Source organism: Haplochromis burtoni, unplaced genomic scaffold (assembly GCF_018398535.1).
Source record: "Haplochromis burtoni strain Fernald_Lab_line unplaced genomic scaffold, NCSU_Asbu1 Contig_200, whole genome shotgun sequence".
In the NCBI taxonomy this organism is placed as follows: Eukaryota; Metazoa; Chordata; class Actinopteri; order Cichliformes; family Cichlidae; genus Haplochromis; species Haplochromis burtoni.
In genome coordinates, this window is record NW_024582561.1 from 573,398 (window position 1) to 596,058 (window position 22,661).

At 39.8% G+C, this 22,661-nt stretch overlaps 1 protein-coding gene across 3 annotated transcripts in view; it reads left to right on the forward strand.

Moving 5' to 3' along the window:
- The first annotated feature begins 321 nt into the window (after positions 1–321).
- The window catches only part of samd12 (sterile alpha motif domain containing 12), a 123,360-nt gene continuing 101,020 nt past the window's right edge, over positions 322–22,661 (forward strand). Inside the window, exon 1 of one of the 3 annotated variants that reach the window (XM_005936282.3) lies at positions 322–491. In XM_005936282.3, the coding sequence (XP_005936344.1) occupies positions 479–491 (13 nt within the window). In that variant the 5' untranslated portion in view covers positions 322–478. The other 2 variants (XM_042226202.1, XM_005936281.3) reach the window with 2 other exon arrangements.

The following is a 22,661-nucleotide window of genomic DNA, read 5'->3' on the forward strand; positions in this document are numbered from 1 at the left end:
AGCAGATTATTTCTCCTGCGTAGACAACAGGATTTATCTTATATGTCAGCTCCTGGCTTCCATTGTGTAATTGTACCAAGCTTAAAATCTAGATCCAGTGGGCGTGCTTTCTCTCACATAATATGTAAGCTAATTTTTTATTCTTTTTTTTTTAAACTTGTGTGTGTGTGTGTTCTGTCCTGCAGACTTTGATTTAATTGCGTTGAAATGTGCTGCGTACACAGACATTTGCCTCGCTGTTTCCAGCTACGGCTAAAACTGCTTTCTCTGCAAAACCCAGGAAACTTCCTCTTCCTTCCAGTAAGCGCTGAGCCTACACTTCCCAGAATCCTTTAAGGCGCGGCAGCAGCTGTGCGCTCCGGCTTGCCCGCAGCAAAGTGGTGATAACACACCAAACAAGGTACAATGAGCGAGCGTTGACTTTTACATTTCGTCTGCTCCCCTTTGCGAGTGATGCCCAAATCTGTGGAGTAGCACCATGGCCGTGGAAGGTAAGGCGCCTCACAATGCGCTGTCCACACCGGCGTGTCAGGTTTTCTGTGTCCTTTCTAATATTGCATACAATAGTATAGTTATCATATGAAAGGATTTACACGATTCAGCCAAGACACAGTCAGGTCAGCTGTGAAAGGCTGTGATTGGGTGATGTTGTAGCCTCTGCTCTGTCAGCGTTAGATGCGCCGTTTTGGTCATCTTCTCCGAGCCTATTATTACGCTGTACAATTGAATCAATGTACGGCTGGTATTCAGAGTGCTGATCCATGATCACACACCATAAAGCCTCGTGTTAACGCGCAGCCTCTTTCTGTATTTACATTGTGGCTGCCTGTGCGCCTCGACGTTGCTCTGCGATTGGAGCCCCGGTTAACAGGTCTGCGACCGAGGATCGCCGAAGTCCTTTGACACGGTCGCCTCGGCATTTTCTCTGGAGGATTCTGAATCACTTTTATGAGAGAACATTAAGATAAACCCATCTCTGCTAGGATTTATTCACGGGTCTTTTTCGTGATGCAACAGCGCGCCGTGTGAGCGCTCAACCTGTTCCACAAGAACAGTCTCTTAGAGGCTGCTCGCCTGTCAGCAGGTGGTGTGGCATGTGGACAGGGGTGGTCACCTGCCTCTCCCCGTGAGTGTCAATACACAGTTAGTTAAGGTGCTCGCTCCGGACGTTTGAGGTGAGGGAAGTGGCAGTCAGTGAGTCACAATGCTCGGCCAGTCTCCTCACCTTATCGGAGGCATCCTGTGGATCCAGAATCCAATGAGAGGTATGTCAGAGGCATGCTTTAAACGCATTGAGTGCAGCCAGCTCTCTCGCTTGAGAGGGCTTCTCCAGTCCTTTGTTTGTGTATTTCCCCACGCAGGTATGTTTGGTATGACATTTCGAAGCGCTTGCATAGCCAAGATCAGGTTTTTTATGTGGGACGTTTGTGTGCACAGCCATGTCTGTGTATTGTCTGACCTGAACCCGTCTCTCTTGTTTTCTTTGGTTTAAGTTATCTTAGTGAGGATACGGGTTTTTTTTGTTTTGTCCAGGATGTATGTGTAGTGGCATTGATAGCACAGATTAAACAGCGAGATGAGATAAATGCTGTCTGACTGCTGTTCCCTTCATTTTCTCTAATGTTAAGGTCCTGTTTAAGATTTTAGTGAAGCATTTGTGCTTGCCCCTAGAGCCTTTGATTGTACTTCTCCCCTCATTGGTTAAACCTATTGAAAGGTTCGAGGCCGCTTTAAACATTCTCAAGCTCTGTGTTTGGCCCCCAGTCGAGAAATGTTGCAGCCACGAAGTTGTGTCTTTACTGCTCCGATGATATTGCATCTTAATAGGGCAGATAGCTGAACAACAGGTATAGAGACGTCATCTGTTTCAAAGCATCTTAGATACAACCTTTCCAGAATATTCCCCTGTATAGTTTCATTCATGCACCTCTTGAGATTCATCATTCAAAGCTGTAAGAGCAAGGCTGTCTGCAGATGCACTCTGTTCCAAAGCTGCGTAGTTTGTCTGTTGTCCAGTTTCATCCATTTCTTCAAGTAGCAATAGCATCAGTCCTCAGCCACACCACAGCTAAAAGTCATGACATCACTTCATTTTTCCCATCAAATGATTTAATGCTCCCAAAATCATCTTACAGGATTGGCACCTCTATAGGAGATAGTCTAACAAAATGTCACCACTTAAGGCTTGAGCAGTTCATGCAGCTATGGAATAACTCTTTGCATTCGAACATGATTCATTTACTTGTGTCACTCACAGAGATGAATTATGAGTCACGTCCCTATTCACTGAAGCTGCAACCGCCACAATCTGAAAGCAAATCACACACACACACACAAACCAAGCTCGCACAAACTTTTCCAAAGCTGTCAGAAACATCCTGCGGAGCCTTATGCTGAAGGTAAAATGTACTGATGCTACAGAAATACTGTGACTCAGAGTAGAAGAAAGTAATATGGTATTCTCTTACTGATTCACTTTTTCCTTAAATTTAAGAGGGAAATGTTTACTTTCATCTGACAGCTGTATTTTTCACATTATAAAAGACATAGAAAAAGGATCTTACATTGAACTTAGGAGGCTTTGGGTTTGTGATACCTGAGTGGGCTACAGCTTCGGGGTTTGGTTAGAGTGTCTTGTAATGTTTCAGTTATCTAGAATTGCATGATCCTAAAATTAAATTCACACTTTATTTCAAGGCCCAAAGAAGTAAAATAGTTCAGCACCTGACAGTAAAGCAAAGATTCAGTCCAACGTCAAAACATGAGTGCAGATTTGCTTAGATTACTTGATTAATCATCCCACATATTTATGTGAGTAACCACAGAGGCACACACTTCAACTCTATAGTTATAATTGAATTCAGTTCAGTGTCATTTATTTCGCACCAAATCACAACAATATTCGCTTCTACATTAAGAGAGAGGCACACTCAACAATCACATGAGCAAGCTTTTGGCGACAGAGGGGAGGAAAAACCCCCTTTTAACAGGAAGAAACCTCCAGAGAGGTGTGGCCGTGGAGTGAGGGGCAGGGAGACAGGACAAAAAACAGGCTGTGGAACAGAGCCAGGGATGAATAATAACTAACGATTAAATGTTTAATCTGTAAGGACACATAAACGAGCGCCACTTGTTTTTAATAACACTCACAAGGATGTATTTTTGCAGTTGAGTAGTTTTAATTTTGATGTTTTTAGCTCAGTTTTCTCCTTGTGATTCTAAACTTTTAATTAAGTAAGACTTTGTAGATGTTTTTATGACATAGTATATTTTTATTTGTTGTTGTGTTATATTTGCTAAGCAAAGGGCACTAAACCTTTTTGAGTCCAAGCTCTCTATAGTCAAATCACCTGTCAAATGAAATAGTTCATTGTTGCAAAATTAATCAGTGACTATTTGTCTTTTTTTTTTTTTTGAATACAATAGATTTTCCATGGTTTTTTGTGTTTTGTTATTTTTAAAACAGAAAAGTTATATTGGTCAGGGTTCTATTTGAGCATTTTATAAATTAAACCAGCGATCCCCAACCTTTTTTGGCCATGGACCGGTTTATGTCTGACAATATTTTCACGGACCTGCTTTTAAGGTGTCGCGGATAAATGCAACAAAACAAAACCACTACCAAAAAAATAAATAAAATTGATTCATAACACACAGGAAAAGACCCAGGGAAACTGAATTAACGATAAAAACGCTTAAAAAAAAATAACGATAAAAACCGATAAAACCCCCTGAAAACCATCAATTTGACACCCGAGCCTCAACTCTTGCAGCTCGGTACCAAACGACTCACGGACCGTGGGTTGGGGACCGCCGTATTAAACAATCAAACAGAAAATAAAAGTAAGGTTTGCATACAGTGCAGGTATATTAAATTATATGTCCTGCTTTTGTTATTTCTCCTTCCTGTTTTGGTTTCCTATGCTCACTGATCTCTACTTCTAAATTTGCCACAGTTGGCTAAAAATGCCTCTTTTTTTTTTTTCTTTTTTAGATCAGATCTAATTAAAACCATTGTTTTCTCTGCAGTTATTGCTAAACTGTCCCTGCGGGTGGGACAAAGCTTGCGGCAGCATCATCACTTTTAATTTGAGATGTCATGAAAAAACAAAAAAACATCACAACAACTCTGCTGTGTCACTGTGTTCTGTTCCAGTTCTCCACCAACCCTTCCAAGACAGAGAATATAGGTCAGATATTTAATAATTTATAAGCTATGAGAGGACAAAAAAGCTCTTTGGGAAATGAGGGCTTTCGAGACTGCCACCCCAGGACCCCACTGAGCTTTACTTTGAAAGGCACTTTTGATTAGCTGTGCTTAGCCGATTCAGTTTACACAAAATAACAAAGGAAGCACAAATGTTTGCAATGCTCTTTAATGATAAGCCGGCAAATAGTTTACTTTACACTCGAGAGGAAGGTTTAATTAGGGTCTTTAAATGGTGTGAAATTTGATTATAGCTTCTTTTAAATGATCTGTTTAGGGGCCACTGTTTTCTTGTACAAGCACTGCTTTTTTTTTTTTTTGTTAGCATAAAAAATTCTAGAAGAAAGTCTAGTCTAAATGAAAAAAGTGAAATCTGAGAAAGAAGATGGTCATGTTTCTGATACACTCTTTGACACATATTAGATTCTGAGTAAGTGAGGGTGTGTTGATTGCTCAGAACAACTTGGAGATTGATGTACATGTGTATTGATTGCAATTTTCTTGTCCCATTCCAATTTCCAGTAATTTTTTTCTGAGTGATCTTCCGATGATGTTTTAACTTTTTAACAATTCATATTTTTCTTTCATAGATCTTTAACTGACATAACAGAATGCGAGCAAAAGTCAACATTTCCTCAATGCAAAATGTTGTTAGCAAAATTTTAGGATCTTCTCTCGGTGAAGCAACTAAATATAAAGAGCTGTGCTACTGGAAAGAGCTACATATACTGTAATTAACTGAAGATGAACCTTTACCTGCTGATATATTTTACCTTAAGAAAATAAGCACATGCAGCAGTCATATAGCAAAACTAATCACAGGTACTTACTCAATTTTGCAGAATAACTTCACTAGGTAACAAAACATTCACCCGTTTCTCTTTTTCGCTTTGATCGTTCGCTCATATTGAGGCTGCTAGCTGGTGGCTAGCTTTGCGTCTGAATAGCTTTAGCTTTAGCCACTTTGGTTTTGTTAGCTTCTTCAAACTGGACATGTTCAGCTTAGGTTTGTTTTTAGGAAGATTTTCATACTTCGGGTTCCCCCTTGGTTTACTTTGGCAAACTTTGTGTATTCTACACTCAGACTGAGTACTGGCCACAGCCGTCATGCATGCTGCTTATAGCATGGCAGTAAGTATGTGCATGACTATTTTCTTGCTATTGCACGAAACCAACCATCTCATCTGACATACATGAGGCTAACTGACCGGTCACTGGTCAAAGCCAAGACTGCTGGAAATTGTCAGATTCTGGTACCTGGCTGGTTGATCAGTGCATCTCTGGGATGTCTATTCTGACACATAGTTAATTTGATAGGCACTGAGGTTATACTCCAGAAACTTGACACAGGATCCTTAGTGACGTAGCTTAAGATAATTTCCCCTGGGGCCCTTAGCACAGATGGAGACATCAAGTGACCTTGCTTCATAACAGCTTATGTAAACAAAGTCATGACTTAATGGGGGAAATTTATTTTGGCGTTCTGCTGACTAAAGGTTGTATCATAAATGTACTGGTACAATGACTGCGTGTGAAGCTAACCATCGTATGGAGGGTAGGGACGCAGTACTGTTAAAATATGAGTATAATAGTGTATTAGTGTCTGACTCGTTTATTTATGTGACAGAAATTATGTTTCAAATTAAAGAAGAGACGCGAAGAGAGAAGTTTAAATGCTGGCTCACTTTGGGTATGAAGCACGAGGGAGTAGATGAGTGGGTGTTAATGTTGGACTGTTGGTTTGGGAACTTTACAGAAATGGTCACACGCACCCACATCAGAAAGGTGTGAGCACTTCTGAACAGCAGTTCTGATAGAAGACATTGGTGCCTTAAGGCCATGTTGGGACCAAAAATAGAATAGTGTCAAACTGAAAGTGTTGGTACAGGCGGTCGCCAATGCGGGAGGACTCTTGCAAACCAAAACAATAACAGGGTTATTAAGCAAATTAAATCTTGCTTAACATTTTCCACATACCCTAACACAACTAAATCGAATAAGCTCAAGTAGATTAGCTTGTTTTATTTATGTTACAGCATTTTTTAAAATCTGTTGTTTGCAAGGATCTGTTCAGAGCAGCAAGTCAGTGTAGCTGTGATAACATTCCAGTGTATCTGATTAACCCTTCAGACCTGCTAGGTGATGTTTTATTCCCTCACTTGCAACTTGCCCATGCTGAAACTGTTTTATAAGATAACTCAGTTTTAAGAAAATCTTGGGTAGATTTTAATTTTTGTAGGACAGCATAGCAGCTGTGTCTCCTACAGAATTTGATTATATCTGGTAGCGATCCGGTAGCGCAATCAGGGTGAGAACACCACATAGTAAACGTCTTAATCATTCAGCCGCCAGCATTCATTGTTATTATCAGCCTGACAGAGGCTCTACATTTTTCCAGTGCTAACGTCATTATAATTTAACCAGGCAAGCTACTAAAAGGCTAACATGTGTCAGGACCATGAATTATGTGGACGTGTGCATGTACACACATATAGAAAGCGGCAAGAGCTGGACCCCAAGTCTAGTCGCAGTAGTGTTTACCCCTGTGGCTGAGGTTGTTCATTTCCCTTCTTTCTATTTGCCTCTATACATCCAGCCTCCTTGATCTGCCCTGCCCTGCTCTGCCTGTCTGTGCACCCATTCAGAAAACTCATTTCAAATCCTTCCCCCGGATCTAGCCCAGGAATAGAATTAGGAGAATAAACATGTTTATTTGAGTCAGTAGAATGGGATTACATCTTAGTCAATTTAATAAGGAGCTACTACATCGGACGAGGATCTTTCAAACCTTACTCAGCAGGAATAGGATTAAGATGACAGAAGATGCAGCAAATGTCGAGGGAGAGCAGTGTTGTGCAATCGTCCTCCTTTAGGTAGGCCTACAGCCATGTTTGATGTACCATACTAAAGTGCTGCTGCCTGGAGTTTAGCATAAGAGATAAGCAAAATTAAAAATAGAAAATTAAAGTATTGGTAGGCACAAACATGCCCTCAAGCAACTTGCACAAAGGAGACTTTCTCATTAACAGACTTGCAGAGATTTCCACTACTTCCACGGATTGATGTAAAGGGCAAGTACCTGAAAGAGTCTGTCTAACAAATGTCAATGGGTTATTCATTACAATTCTATTGGACCTGTCCCTGGTCTGAGTGCTTTAGCTGGCTCAGCTTGCATTGCTGTCTCTGACTGTCAGCTTGAGAGAAAGAAATCCAGGAGAAGGAAAGGCCAAGTGTGTCTGGTCTGGACACTTTCTTTTTCCGCAGCACTAGTTTATATTCCCTCAGTTTTACTAGAACGTGTTCTGTACAAGTAAAAGGACCAATTAAAAAACACAGAAAAAAAAGGCAATGACTTTAATGTTAAACTAATAAAATATGGTATGTTTTCTTAATGCCTTTTCTTATTTTGATTTCTTGACAGTACCTCCGCAGTGTAGTGGTTGATAAATTCAGCTAACATCTAAAAGCCACTTGTTTGAGACCAGGGGAAGACATAAATGCAGAGGGTTATGTCGGAAAGGTATCTGGTTTAAAATTGTGTGCCAAATCAAGATATGTAGACGTATTCAACCTAAAGAAAAAGACTGATTTAGTAGGGAAAGTGGGCTAAAGTTTGGCTTACTGTTGTTGCATGGGTGTGACTGGGTGTGCTTGTAGAGTTTTTTCTCATGTTTAAAGACTGTTGCAGCATCTTGCTCTCAGACCTCTGGGAATCTTTGAGCTCCTGTACTGAGTATAGACACACTCATGTCTTCCACCTGGCCATGTTACAAAATCAAGAGGTGCACAACAAAACCAAAGTGACACTAATGTGTGAGCTAGGGATGCTGTGATACCATGGAATGTAGTAGTTGGTACCAGTACCAGCAACTATTCCTACAAAGTGAATATTCCATGTACCCAAATGTTGGTGACAGACTGTTTATTTGAAATGTCAACATTATATTTTGCATATCCAATGTTAATGCTAATTCATGTAAACCATTGCACACAATTTGGCCTACAGGGACTTACACATTTCACAATACAAGACCATCTGTCTAAAAAATGGTAACATAAGAAGGATAATACTTTGAATTGATGTTAAATTGAAACTCATTCACCTTGAATTCTTTATTAAGTTTTGTATGCTGATCTTTTAGGTGCTTTGCTAAATTGGAAGTATTCTCTCGCTTGGCCTGAAATAAGCCAGAGAGCATCACCCCTGGGCTATCCACCTGAAGAGCAAAGTACCATACCCAACTATGCTATTCTTATCATATAGTCAGAGCAGCTGCGCTAGCTGCTTGTGGGTGTCCTCTTTTTCCTCTTCTTTTCTTCAGCAGACTAAAAGACTTGGAGGCACATGATGCCCCTGGTAGTTCTGGAAGAACTGCAGCATTTGTACATGAGCAGCATACTGTGCCTACAGTATATAAATTGAAAATATTGATTCTGGTGACTTCCATAGCATGGGTTTGACATTAACTAGGTACTGTTTGGCTCATTTTACATCAAAAGGTACAATTGGCATCTTTCATTTAAGTATATTAATAACAAATAAGCCTATTTTCACTTGGTAGAAATACTATATTAGTTAAGATATTAAGCCTGCATCTTATGAGGAAAATGTGGATGTGTGTTAATATTGTTTCTTGTTGCAGGAACAACTTGATTTGCTTTAGAAGTTTAAAGGGTACATCAGTACCATAGATCCAAAACAAAATATCCTAATTGCACTTAATAAATACATAAAAAAAACCTAATTTTCACATTTTTTGCATGCCTAGTGTCACTTTTCAAACTACATTGTTTAACACAATGTATGTACAGATGATTGAAGAATAATAAAACTCGTTCTACAAAACTACATCCTTAGCATTTGAAAAAAACGATGTAACCATTAACCAGCTCTGTAATTTAAAAGCACCATTACAAATTGTAGTTTTTGTTCTATTCATCTATTCCTATCACACCTGCATTAATACTTCCCTCTCATAGTGTTTAAAGTGTCATCTGTAGCCTCGGGATGCTTCATGGTACAGCTCAATCAACTTGAATCATAAGCCATATGCTAATTCTGTTCTCAGAATTATAACGATGAAAGGGAGAAAAAGTGTAAATTTTCCACATTTAGAAGTGATGAATATGCAAATTAATGAAGACAATAATGTTGTTTTATGCAGATAGCTTCTGTCTAACCTCTGTGAAGGCATTCCTAAAAATGCATTGTAAAAATACCTGGCTGATTGCATGGGTTCTTGTCCGTACCGCAAAACAGGGCAGAACAAAATTTACTGTATACAGTAACTTTATCGACCTTTATGAAGTGTGACCATCAGGGAAATTAAGCCCAGGGGAGGAGACAAATTTTGCTGAATGTTCCAGTCATTCTTTGCTTATTTCATCCTTGCAAAGTGCTCCCGGCCCTTTGTGCACTTCTCGTCTCTTTCCAAAAGGATGCCCTTTCTGCTTTTTGTGAATATTTGGCATCTCGGTGTGTCAAGTGCAAAAACTTGGCTTTGTGTCAGCTTCAGTCCCTGGTGACCATGAAGTCATCTGCGCTCCATTCTGCTGACTGATTGAAGCTGCTGATCTGAGAGTTTGGGTGTCACTGATGATATAGTGGGCACAGATGGAGAGTCATTGTCAGGTGAAGAAAATTGTTATGTGGCGTTTTTAGTGCTGTGAAGCTGATTCTTTAAAGTTCTCTTAAGGTGGAATAAACAGGAGCTTTGGTTCAGTTAGGAAGTGTGTGTGAATATGGCCCATAACAAGATGGATAACTGTAAAATTACATTTTTAAAATGCAACTTTTCTAGTAGTTGTACTTTCAGAAGTACTCTGTTAAACTATATGAGCAAAGGCAGATGGTAACAGAAACGCATCCTCCACTTACAGCAGTACTCCACAGTGAAGGCCAAAAATGGACAAAATGTTAATTGTAATTCAGTTGAAGTGTTTTGCAGGGGGGTGGCAACAGAGCTAATTAGAACACTACTAATTTAATCAGGCCGTTGAAGAACAGCAGTGTGCTGGGGTACAATGAGCTCATTGCTGAAAACATCAGGGGAGCACTTTTAGATGTGCCTTACAGTGGGAAATTCAAATAGTTTTTTTTAAATAGGTTAGATATAATATTATATAATTATCAATTAAAGGACTAAAATCCAGTGGTTAGCACTGTTGCCTCATAGCAAGAAAGTCGTGAGTTCAATTCCACCATCTCTCTGTGTGGAGTTTGCATGTTCTCCCTGTGTTTGTGTGGGTTCTCCCCGGGTACTACGGCTTCCTCCCACAGTCCAAAGACATGCAGTTGGTGGGGTTAGTAGGTTAATTGGAAACTCTAAATTGCCCATAGATGTGAAAGCAGGAGTGAATGTGAGTGTGGCTGGTTGTCTCCTGTCTATGTGTTAGCCCTGCGACAGACTGGCGACCTGTCCAGGTTGTGCCCAGCTGGGATAGGCTCCAGGGAAGTGGATATGAACATCAGGCTGTCAAAGTGTTTGGCAAAGGTGGGTAGAGGTGGTGTTGTACCATAGAATCAGAAGCACAGACTTTTTCTCTTCAAGCGCCTTTCCAGTATTTAAATCTTCTATCTAGTTTTGTTTCTTGGGTTCTCTTTAATATCTGCATAGTAAACTGTATGAGTGCCGCGTGAAGCCTACATACAGTCATTCTGTCAAGTTAACATATGGCCACACAGAGCTGTAGTTTTGGGTTTCTTTCATTACCATGTTGGTTGACCAACCATGGCTTGATCGAATATGACTGGAACTAATGGAGAAATTGCATTGGTCACATCATGCCTGATGGCTGTTTAATCAGCTGGTCCCTCCTTAAAGCAGAAGAATGTAAACAGTTTGTGTCTCAATATGAATTCTGCTTTTTGAAGTGACACTGTGATACCGAATCATGACTCTGCATTGTAAGCATTACGTGTATCTTAAGGCAGTAAAAGTTGATATTGAAATATATTACACATATAAACATATACGATGTCTAGGATTGCTATATTGGTAAAGCAGCTTCAAACTTCTTCAAATAAAACAAGTGAAAGGTTCAAAGCATGTCTTGTATACCGTACCTGGTAACTGATGAGATTTGAGTCAAAAACTTTTGATATTAATATGTAATAGTTTCTGTTGTTTTGGGCAAATGGAGGAAGTTTGAGTTTCATTAAATATTAATAGTTGTTACTCAGTTCTAAATTAAGACACTCTATTTTTTCACCCTTTTACTGTCTGCCTTTGAAGCAGAGCATGCTAACAGCTTTATTCCTGGGATACAGGCATAAAGCAGCATCACAGCAAGCCAAAGTGAAAAGCAGTTATATTTAGCTCATATGTATTTGCAAAGTGGGTCAGTTCAGTCTGTCTTTTTCTTTCCAGCTCTGTCTCACTTGACTCATTGTGTCTGTCTTTCGGATTTTTACTTTAAGTCTCCGTCCAACTTTTTTTTTTCCACCATCTCTCAATCCATCATTCTCTCTCTCTTTTTATCCTCCCTCACACTCTGCACCTAAGAAATATTCAAAGCTGAGCACATCTGCGCCTGCTTGACACAGTCCCAAGCAGCCATGGCTGATGGAGCCCTGGGGTTGTAGAGGGCAGTCTATGAAGTTTGAATGCAGTTAACTTTTGATGGGATGTCAGGGTGAATTAAGAGCCCGTAGAGTCTAGCTGGCTGGCTAACTCATTACATGGTTTCACTTTGATAGTTAGTCATGCAGTCAATCCTCATTGTCTCAGCAGCTGACATATGAACATAACCACAGCCTTATGAGTGTGCATGAGCAAAATTAATGGCAACGATTCCAAAAAGCTTCTTTTAAGGCTGACTTAGTCGTCTGAGTATCCTGTTTAAAATCCCATCTAATCATTTCAGAGTAGTGAGATTCTCTCTTTGCTTTCTACGTATTAAATGCACAGTTTATAAATTAAGCTGCATGGGGCTCTCTTGATCACAAAAATAACAAAAAGCATATTGAAATGAAATCACGAAGTAGCGTAGTTGTTGACCTCACCGCTGCTTATGGACGTCTGTTAATTGATCTCTGGGCTCCCCCAGAAAATAAGACAATATTTTCGATATATTTGCATTAAAATGACTGATAAATTTAAGAAATAAGGAGTAGATATGAGAAACACCCTTCAACCATGTTAGGAGTGTTGATATTACATAGTTTGTCCAACAGAGGGCACTCTGCAACTGTAATTAGTGTTAATGTTTAGAGCGTAAACAAGTAATTCAACTCCATTGTCATATTTTCCCCAGTAGGAACTCTTAAATAACTCCTTACTAACCAATGTTTCGTGTGTCTGAAAGGGAAAAAATAAAATCAGTACTGGAGCAGCACCGTGGAACAGTCGTTAGCACTGTTGCCTCACAGCAAGAAGAATCTGAATCCACCACCTGGCTGGTGCCTTTCTGTGTGGATTTTGTGTGTGTCTAAGTTAGCCTGCCGACAGAATGGCAACCTGTCCAGGGTCTACCACGCCTTTTACCCTGGGATAAGTTCCAGCGCCACCACAATCCTGAATTGGATATGTGGGAGAAAATGGATATACGGATGAAAATATCTGCATCAATCTTAAAAATCCTTAATCATTGTGCTCTAATTGTTTAAGATGTGTTCATATTGTGTCATTTCAGTCTAATTAAACAGCCACAGGTTACTAATGAAATGTTGATTGCTATTAGGGAAATCCCCAAATATTTTTTTTTTGTTTTGTTTTTGTTGCATGGATGTTCAATTTTTCATATCAGAATATTCTGATATTCTTTTATAAAATGTGGACATATGTAGCTACAATTTAAGCTTGGAAGCTCATTCTCCACTCTGGTTACTGTGTCCGATTTAATGACTTTATTGCAGGATTTACCAACTTTTTTCTGTAACTGGCCCTCCTCCTGAAACCCTCCCGAGTCATCTCCGGAAAAATGTATAAACAGTATTTTGTGATCAAAGGAGCCCAAAACCTGATAGCTTCTTGGGGACAGCACTGTTGCTAACTAAAAGAAAATCACTGACATATAAATGTGGAAATCTTACATATTATAACTTTTTACTGCTTAACCGAATCACTGAAGCCACTGAACCTGAATGTAACATTCTGTGCTCGTGTTTCCATGCACAGTCAGCCTGATCTTAATCCTTGGCGCACCTACCTGCTCACAAACGGGAAAAACAAACATGTATGTATGTAAAATGTAAAATGCATTGCACCATGGGGCATATTACTTTTGCATTACTTTAGCAATACTCTGCTTCTGATGCACTGTTGCATATTTGAGATTTAACAATATGAGCCTTAGGCCACCTGTGTACACACTGGCACAAATCTCTGTTCTAATGAAGGCACAGGAGTATTAACAAACTGACAAAAAGTTGGCAAAAGCACATCGCAGCACTTTACAGAAAAATCTCGTGCGCACAGCGATCCTTTTGGATGCTGCAGGTCTAACTGCTGATCATTGATTTTGCTACCTGTTGAAGGTCAGGCTCTGGCGGCTTGTTGTTGGTCAGCATGCACTTGGCATTAACATCAACCGGGGTCCAGGGTTGTCCATTATTGTGTAACAGAGTTAAGCATATTGTCATGATGCTTGCAGAAAGAGCTGATCTTCCGATAGAGATAGTGGGTAGTTGTTTGTGGCATGGGCACAGTTTTGACTTTATCATCACATTTTTGTCTTTTCGTGAAATAAAAATTAAAGCGAGCATTTATATTTGGACTCCTCAAATATTGTAGACCACTCCACTAGTTTTTTTTTTTTTTTTGTTTCTTCTGCCACACAAACTTAAGTGAGCTGATTCGATTTCAAGTGTGCAGAAAAGGGGCATGTTTGACTTCAAATCTGGTGATGACAACAACAGTGCTGACCCACTGAACGTCATGTTCTGTGACTGTTACCTGAGCTCACCTGAGTCCCAGATTGCAGAGGCAGCTCATGAATGTTAATGTAGCCGGGGAAGGCTTTAACAGTAGGTGTATTAATAACTCATGGATCAGTTAGTGTAAAAGAAGGGTGCCCTACTTTTTCAGTGTTCAGAAGCATAAAAACCTAAACTATGCACAGCTTGAAGTCAAATACCACAGAGCAAACGGTTTACATAACCATGTGTTCTCCTTCTACTCAAAGCAGCAGCACCTCTTCTGTAAGGCACTTTAAATACTTTTAACAAACTTGCTGCAGTCTCTTATTAAACACTGCCAATTAAATTTTGTTACGGAGTAGAAAATGCTTAAATTGTACATATGGTTGTCAAACTCAAAGAATATCTTGATCTTGTTTAATTCTGATAGAAGAGCCTTTGAAATCCTTTTTAATCTTAAAGAGCTTTGCAAAAGAATAAGTAAAGCGATCACGTACATGTAACTTTCTTTTGTCTCTCTGGGCAGCGAGCTTATTCTACAGGCTCCTGTCCAGAACATCCGATACCGGAGGCCATGAGGTTCATTTCCTGTCGCCTTCTAGTTTTCAGATACATTCTAATTAGTACTTTAGTTAGCATGTAACAAGGATATAACTGTCTGCTGTCCCTGACTGATGGAGATGCTCTTTCCAAGGTCCTCGGGGGCAGACAACTGAGCAGACACACTCCTCTCACACGTTTACACACTCTTCTCACATTTTCTTTTCTAACTTGGAAAGCAGAGGATGGACACCACAAGTAGATTTGCTAGGTTTGCTCACTTTCTCCGAGCAGACTGGGCGAGAATTACAAACGCACACAGTGTTTGGAAGGTGTCTTCACAGCTTGTGCGTACGTCTTTGTCTGCATATATACATGCAGGGTTGTGTAACGTCTGCACATCACTCTGAATGCATGCAGTGTTCGCCTGGGCACACATGAACGTGTGGGAGAGGAGATAACAGAGAGAGATAACAGATGGGGGCAACTGACGATGTGCCTGGAAAATATGTGCAAATCCGCACATTTACTCCCAAATGCCTTAGTTATTTTAGATGTAGAGTTTTGCATGTTTCCAGCCATGTGACAGAGACTGATTTCTGATTCAGCTCTAAGCTACCATTAACATATAAAAAGAGTCACAGCTGCGCAGTTGACTGAAATGCCATGTTCTCTACATCCTGCTAGTTTGGGTGCCAGAAAACCTCTTCAAATTCCCCTAGAGTGTCTGCTGGCGCAATTGCTCTGGAATGAAGGCACCCACGTCCTTCCTGTCCTGTGTACATGACTGTTAGCTTATTACATATTAACTTGTTTCACTAAAAGTTCTGGAAGCAGGAAAAAAACCAAACTCAAGGTCTCAAAGCAGCAGTTTGTACAGTCTCCAGTCATCTGGCTCGCCCTGGCCTCTTTCTCTAGGCTTTGTTTCTGGGTCATAACAGTTGATTCTATTCACAAACATTTCATTCTGCTACACCCTGGGAGTCAGCCAAAGAGAAAGAGATCACTATGAGCCTGAGCGCCCACACAGAGCAAACATCACTTTTGATTATGGACCCACTACTGGTTTCACTTTGAACCAGCTCGTGCTGTGAAACACTGGCTCTAAAGTTAGTGCAGAAATTTGCTGTCTGGCTTCTTCCATTTCCCCTCTTGGAAATGTGCTTTTTCTTTCCACTGGGTTTCTTGCATGGGTGTAGTTTTATGAGGAGATAGGGAAACACATCGGCCTCGGTACATATTTAAATCATCTCACCCTCTGTTAGCTCAGTTAAGTGTTCAATTATAGGAATTCACTTGGTCATTCAGTCATTAGATTTATTGAGAGCTTTTATTGATGAAGAGAAACCATAAATGTCAGGCTACAACCACGTTGTACAGCTGATGCAGTGGGCTGGGGGACTGCATTTATATTTAAATATCTCCAATTTAATTCTGAACATAAAATACCCAAACCCCTGGAAGAGTCTGAACGTTAAGTGCACAAGAATGCCATTTACACAGTTGTTTAAGTGGGTAAATATGCAACATACAGTCCTGTTCAAGTCTTAAGCTACCGCTCGTTTTTTTATAAATTGGTAGGACAATACGGTGTTTTACTGAATGGTGCGAACATAAATGGAAATACAGCATAATGTTTCTAATGGAAGTCAGTATTTAGACATGTGTCTTTTTGTCTTTCTCTCCTCACTCCCAACCAGCTGCAGAAGATGACGGCCCCTTGTTAAAAGGGAGTTTTTCCTTCCCACTGTCACCAAGTGACTGATTATAAGTGGTCGTCTGATTGTTGGGGTTTCTGTGTATTACTGGAATGTCTTTACCTTACAGTTTAAAGTGCCTTGAAGCGCCTGTTGCTGTGTTTTGGTGCTTTATACTGTAAGTAAGACTGAATTGAATAGTTTTCTGTGTTCATTATTCTATCAGTTTTGAAAAGATCCCCAACACCACAGGCTGGAATCCAGCCACAAACCATAACAGCATGTTTTACAGATGGCTGTAGAGAGTCATTATTGTACATCTCTCCTGACCTCTGACGATGATGGTCGACTCTACACCACAAATTTCTAAGTTGGGTTAATGAGTCCATAAGATGTGTTGTCCCAGATTTTCAGTCCAGTTCTTGTGTAATTTGGCATATCTCGGTCTTTTCTCCCCATTTCCTTTCCCAACCTTCCACTTTTTTTGAGCTTCAGTGAACAGTATATGAATGAACTGATGATGCATCACATGTGTCTCTCAGGTTCTGTCTGGTCTTCGCTGTACCCTTTTACCCATTTGTTAAGGACATGACTTTGAGATACGGTTTATCTGCTGTAGATAGTTTTTAAGGTCTGCCACTTCTTATTTTTTCCTCCACTTGTCCATTTTCCTAAAATTTTTACAGCAGACTGCACAGCATGCCAGGATATGCCATGTTTTTGGGCCAATAGCTTCCTGGGAATCACAGTTAAGTGCAAAAATAAGGTTATTTTTGCATTATTTTTGTTATATTTTGCCATCTTTGGAAGTTTTCATAGATTCGTCTAAAGAAATGGGAACAAATTGTGTTTTTGCGTTAGGCTTCTTGCAACAAAGTGTCTGATGATATAATTCACAATGGGTTGTTTTCTAAATTGTCTGGTACGTCCCTTGAGTTCGGTGCCCTTTTTATATTTGAATGGTCAGAGTTAAGTGGCTTAAGAAACCAAAAATATATCTCTGAAAATGGATCAGTATCAGGATTCGACTAAAAATGAGTGAAAGGGGACAACATCCAAAGAAAAAATGTGAAAGATAAAAGCCTGAATAACTATTGCTCTTTTGCAAAGTACTGTATGTAATATTACACCATTTCAGATTGTATTACAGCTACAGACAATGTCCCTATCTATTAAGCATCACACTAATCAATTAAAATCTTACCCAATAACTGTCCAATGCAGTAAAATATTAAATATTCACTTAATAAATGCATTCAAACTTACCCATTAGATATATCTAATCTTCCATGAGATCTCCAATGCTCTCTATTAAACTGCAGTTGGTGACATTTGCAACCATCAATAAATTTCTTGAGTGCTTTTTATTTAAACTGGTTTTCCACACTGCGCTTACTTTAACTGTTTTTATACACACAAAACATATTTTCAAGAAGGTAAAAAAATATTCTGATCTTTATCTTATTCATATTTGTAGGCTATTCAAACATTATTTGAGCTAACAAAACACTAACTTCAGTCATTTCCATCTTTATTGAATACACCTAGTAATAACTCACAATGCTGAAAAAGGAAAGTTAATATGTGAATCTAGTAACTCTTTGTACCAGCTCTAGCAGCAAAAACTTCTATTAGACATTTTATAGCAGCCTCAGGGACTTTACTCAAATAAGAAGCTATTTTTGGACCTGACATTACTGTTTCAGTTTGTTGATATTTGTAGGATGTCCTGATTTAGGTCATGCCATGGGATCTCAGTAATGTTAAGGAAAGCGCTGGGAATTCTGAATGACTTCTTGTTGATTTACTGGTGTGGTCTGGATTACTGTCTTGTTACATCACCTAACTTTGAAGTCATGGACTGCAGCGCTGACGCTCTACTGTAGGATTTCAAGAGGTGTGTCAAATCTCAGTGTTCACTGGTACTCTGATGCAATATTGAGTAGTTCTAAATTTGGCTTGTTGCACCTTTAACACTATAGTGCTGCAGAGGAGCCAATTCATGGCCAACGTATCAGCAGTGTCACCAAGATGCTTTTTTTTTAAGTATGAGGGGATGTGAACAGGACTCCACATTGATGTAAAACACTTATTAAACTTAAAAAGACTGACTTTTTTTTTTTTTTTTTTTTTGCTATTACACTGAAAACAGTAGATTCAAATTTAAAATGGAACAAAAGCTGCAGCTGTTGCAGTTGTCGTTTCTTTCAATTATGAATCCCAGTTTTTCAACGTCTGTGAACTTCTGCCTGAGAGGGGTTACCCTGCGGTCACTGAAGTTGGACTTCAGTTTCTGGCAAAGATAAGACACAGCTGCCTGTCTCTTCAGGAGTGCGCAGTCTGAGAATACAAAGATCCTGATTATCTCTGGTCAAATATGACATGACTGGGCTTCTCTGCAAACAGCCCCGAAAAGCCTTCTAGACTAAATAAATGTTAAGGAAAGAAAATGCATACAAAACTCCATATGCATATGCTAGCCACGCCTTGGCCTGATTACTGGCAGACCTGATGAATGAAGAAATCACTTAAATAGAAGCTGTCTGACAAAGTGAAGCAGGGTAAACGATCTCAAAAGTGTGAAGTGACACAAAATCATTGACATACATCAGTGAGGAAGTGATTGCAAAGACATTTCTAAGCCATTTGTAAACCTTCTCAGGAATATAATGACTCCAAGACTGCACTGATGATTAATCCAGGAGGTCACAAAAGTCCCCAGAACAACATCTAAAGAACTGCAGGCCTCACAAAGTCAGTGTTCAGTATTCAACAAAAATAAAATGACTGGGCCCAAATGGGAGAGTTCCAATAAGAAAACCACTGGTGACCAAAAAGGATACTAAGTCCTGTGTCACAAAAAACATCTTGAATATCCACAACATTTTGTGAAATGATGAGAAAAAGTTTAGCTTTTTGAAGGTTTTGAGTCCCATTAGATCTGTTGTAAAACTATAACAACATTTCATAAAGAGAACATCATATCAACAGTCAAACATGGTGGTGGTAGTGTGATAGTCTGGGGATGCTTTGCTGCTGCAGGGCCTGGATGACTTGCCAAATTTAATGGAACCATGAATTTTGCTTTCACCAGAAAATCCTAAAGGAGACTGTTCAGCCATAAGTTTGTGCTCTGAAGCTCAAGTGCTTGGACAATGATCCAAAAACACACCAGCAAGTCCACTCGAATGGCTCAAAGCAGCCCAGTCAAAGTCAAAGACCTCTGATTGGGATGCTTTGGCATGACCTTAAATGGGCTGTTCATGCTCATAAACCCTCCAATGTGGCTAAATTAAAACAGTTCTGCAAGGAAGAGTGGGCCAAGGTTGCTCCACAGTGATGTGAAAGACTCATTGCCAGTGCTCGATTGCAGTTGCCAACTGTACACAAGCAGTTATTAGGTTTAGTGAGCAATTACTTTCTCACATAGGGCCAGAAGAGTTTGAATGTTCTTTCCCTTAAAATATGAAATCAGTGCATTTTGTGCTCATCAGGTTATCTGTGTCTAATCTTTGTTTGATGATCTGAATCACTGTATATATTTTTTGTCGGCATGAACTTGTCAAGTCCAAAACCCTTAAAATTCTTATTATAGCAGTCAGTTTATTCAGTGTGCCTACAATTTTTCATGGCAGGCATACAAACAGATTCCTGCTGGTTGGTCCTTTTCAGATTCAATTGATAATGGCTGCTCGTTTAAAAGTCATGTACAGTAATTAAGAGAACAGTTACGTAAGACTAATCTAATTCTTACTTTATCCTCCTCTAATAGAAATGCATTTGGCTTTGAAGCGATGGCAGTTTTCGGTAACAATTCTATGTAAGTGTGCTCCATTCATTTTCTCTCCTCATTTCCCAACACGGAGTTCCATTGATAGAAAAAGAACGGAGTGGGAGAATGGAGGCGGATATCCTCCCTCATCTATCTCTCTTCCCTCGCAAAGCTTTCACGGCGCATGTCAGCGAGGAGAGAGGGAAGAATGTAATGGTGCTATTTATAGCAACTGTTGCTATTTTAAAAAAAAAAAAAAAAAAGAGAGAGAGAGAAAAGAAAATCTATCTTTTAGCCCTCTATCCACTCACCCTTCTTCCACAGAAACGATGACAGGCCAGTGCGGCTGTCCTTTCTCTGTTTGCTGTGGTCCTCCCCCTTTGCCTAACTCCTCTCACCATCTTCTCACCCGTCCATCCATTTAGTCTACTTGTACCATTGTTCAGATGCTCTTAGCAGAGGATGTATAATTCATTTCTCCTCCAGAGTGGTTGCATACCAGTCATGAATTTAGTCAGGGTGAGGAGGGGAAGGGGAAGGAGTGAGCTGGGAGGAGAGAATAAAGAGGCAGTGAGAGGGAGCAATGCATCGTGCCACGCATCTCAATTCGGCTTTGTTTAAAACATGGCCCGCTCATGTATGATCTTTGTATGGTTTAAATGGGGCTTCACGGGGCTCTGTTCTTTAATCAGGAATCAAACAGCAGGACTATAGCTGTGTCATGTTTGACATTTTTCTTTAAAGTAGTAATACACCGATCAGGCATAACATAATGACCGCTGACAGGTGAACAACACTGATTATCTCTTCATCATGGCACCTGTTAATGGGTGGGATATATTAGGGAGCAAGTGAACGTTTTGTCCTCAATATTGATGTGTTTAAAGTAAGAGAAATGGACAATTGTAAGGATTTGAATGAGTTTAATAAGGACTAAACTGTGGTGCCTAGATGGCTGTTTCAGAGCATCTCCAACACTGCAGCTCTTGTAGGGTGTTCCCAGTCTGCAGTGGTTAGAATCTACCGAAGGTGGTCGAAGTCAGAAAGAGTGGCGAACCAGTGATAGTGTCACGGGTGGCCAAGGCTCACCGATGCACGTGGTTCATACGCTCAGCATCTGTGGGATGTGCTGGACAAACAAGTCTGATCCATGGAGGCCCCACCTCAGAACTCACAAGACTTAAAGGATCTGTTGGTGACAATTTGGTACCAGATTCCACAGCACAGCTTCAAGTGGTCAAGTGGAGTCCGTGCCTCAGTGGGTCCGGGCCGTTTTGGCACCGAAAAGGAGACCAACAGAATATTAGCCTCATAATATTACACCTGATCGGCGTTTGTAGTCCATCCATCTATAAGTAAGCCTTGTTAGTTAATGTGGCATATTTTAGAGCAACTTGCCTTTTGTCCTATTAGAAAACGAAGAAAGCTGGTTAAAGATGTCACACAAAGAGTCGGTCAGTGCGTTAACCAAGTGTAGAGTGATCCTTAAACAATCAGTAGACTGCCTCACACTTTGAGTACAGGTATCAAAAAACACAAGTAAGAAAAGAGGCATGTGGGAGAGGAATAGTTCATATATAGTTATATATTAAAAGCTTTGCTTAAACAAAATTTAAATCATAAAAGTAGCAGAGGTAGTTAACGGTGACGTATCACAGCACGCGTACTATTTTAAGGCTATTTAAGGCATGGTTCATCTTGCTTTAGAATAGGTAACTCACTCCAATGATTCCTAATGTAGGGATTAAATCACAAATTAAAGATTTTAATTATTTTAATTACAGGTGGTTGGTATAGCAAAATGATATCACAACATTTCAAGAAAATCTCCAATAATTATTTTTTGGTCGATATAAGGAAAAACAAATACTAAATAACATCCAGTCAGACATTGCAGCTTGCAGGCAGGAGCATTTACTTATTGGTGCAAACAACATGAGCGACCTTTTTCCTTTTCCTTCTTTCCCAATGAACTAGTGTCACTGATGACAGACTGCCTAATTCACAGTGTGAATCCATTACCACAAGGTGCAGCAGCATTATAGTGCAATACATCAAATGCAAACCCAAAAGCAGCTTAGTCAGTGTTTTCCAAATGTCAAACATTTAAGTAAATAATAATAACAATAATATTAATAAGTAAAGTGATGTAACCTTGAAACTCTTATAGAGCCTGCACATTACTATCAAATAATAGAACTTGAATTGATTAATATCTTCCACCTGAGATGTTATATGTTGGCTCAGACCTTTTAAGCAGTTGATTAAAGCCATGTAACTGCATCACTAATTTCCATCCACCACTTGGTCCTCCTGTCATGTAGAGTCTAACTAGTGAGATGCTCGGTTGATTACTTTTTGGTTTCACTTCAGCCGCCATGTCTCCTCTTTGTACTGGTGGTTTTGCCTCAAGTTGGGGTTTTTTCCCACCTTTAGCTGTAATAGCTTTCTAGCAGTCTGGATTTGTGCACTAGCAACATAAATGCAGATTATATACATGTATATCATCAGTATCATGATAGGACACTTTTATATTGCGTACAAATTCACTTTTTAGAAGTAACGCCTCCAGCGTGGCACCCTTTA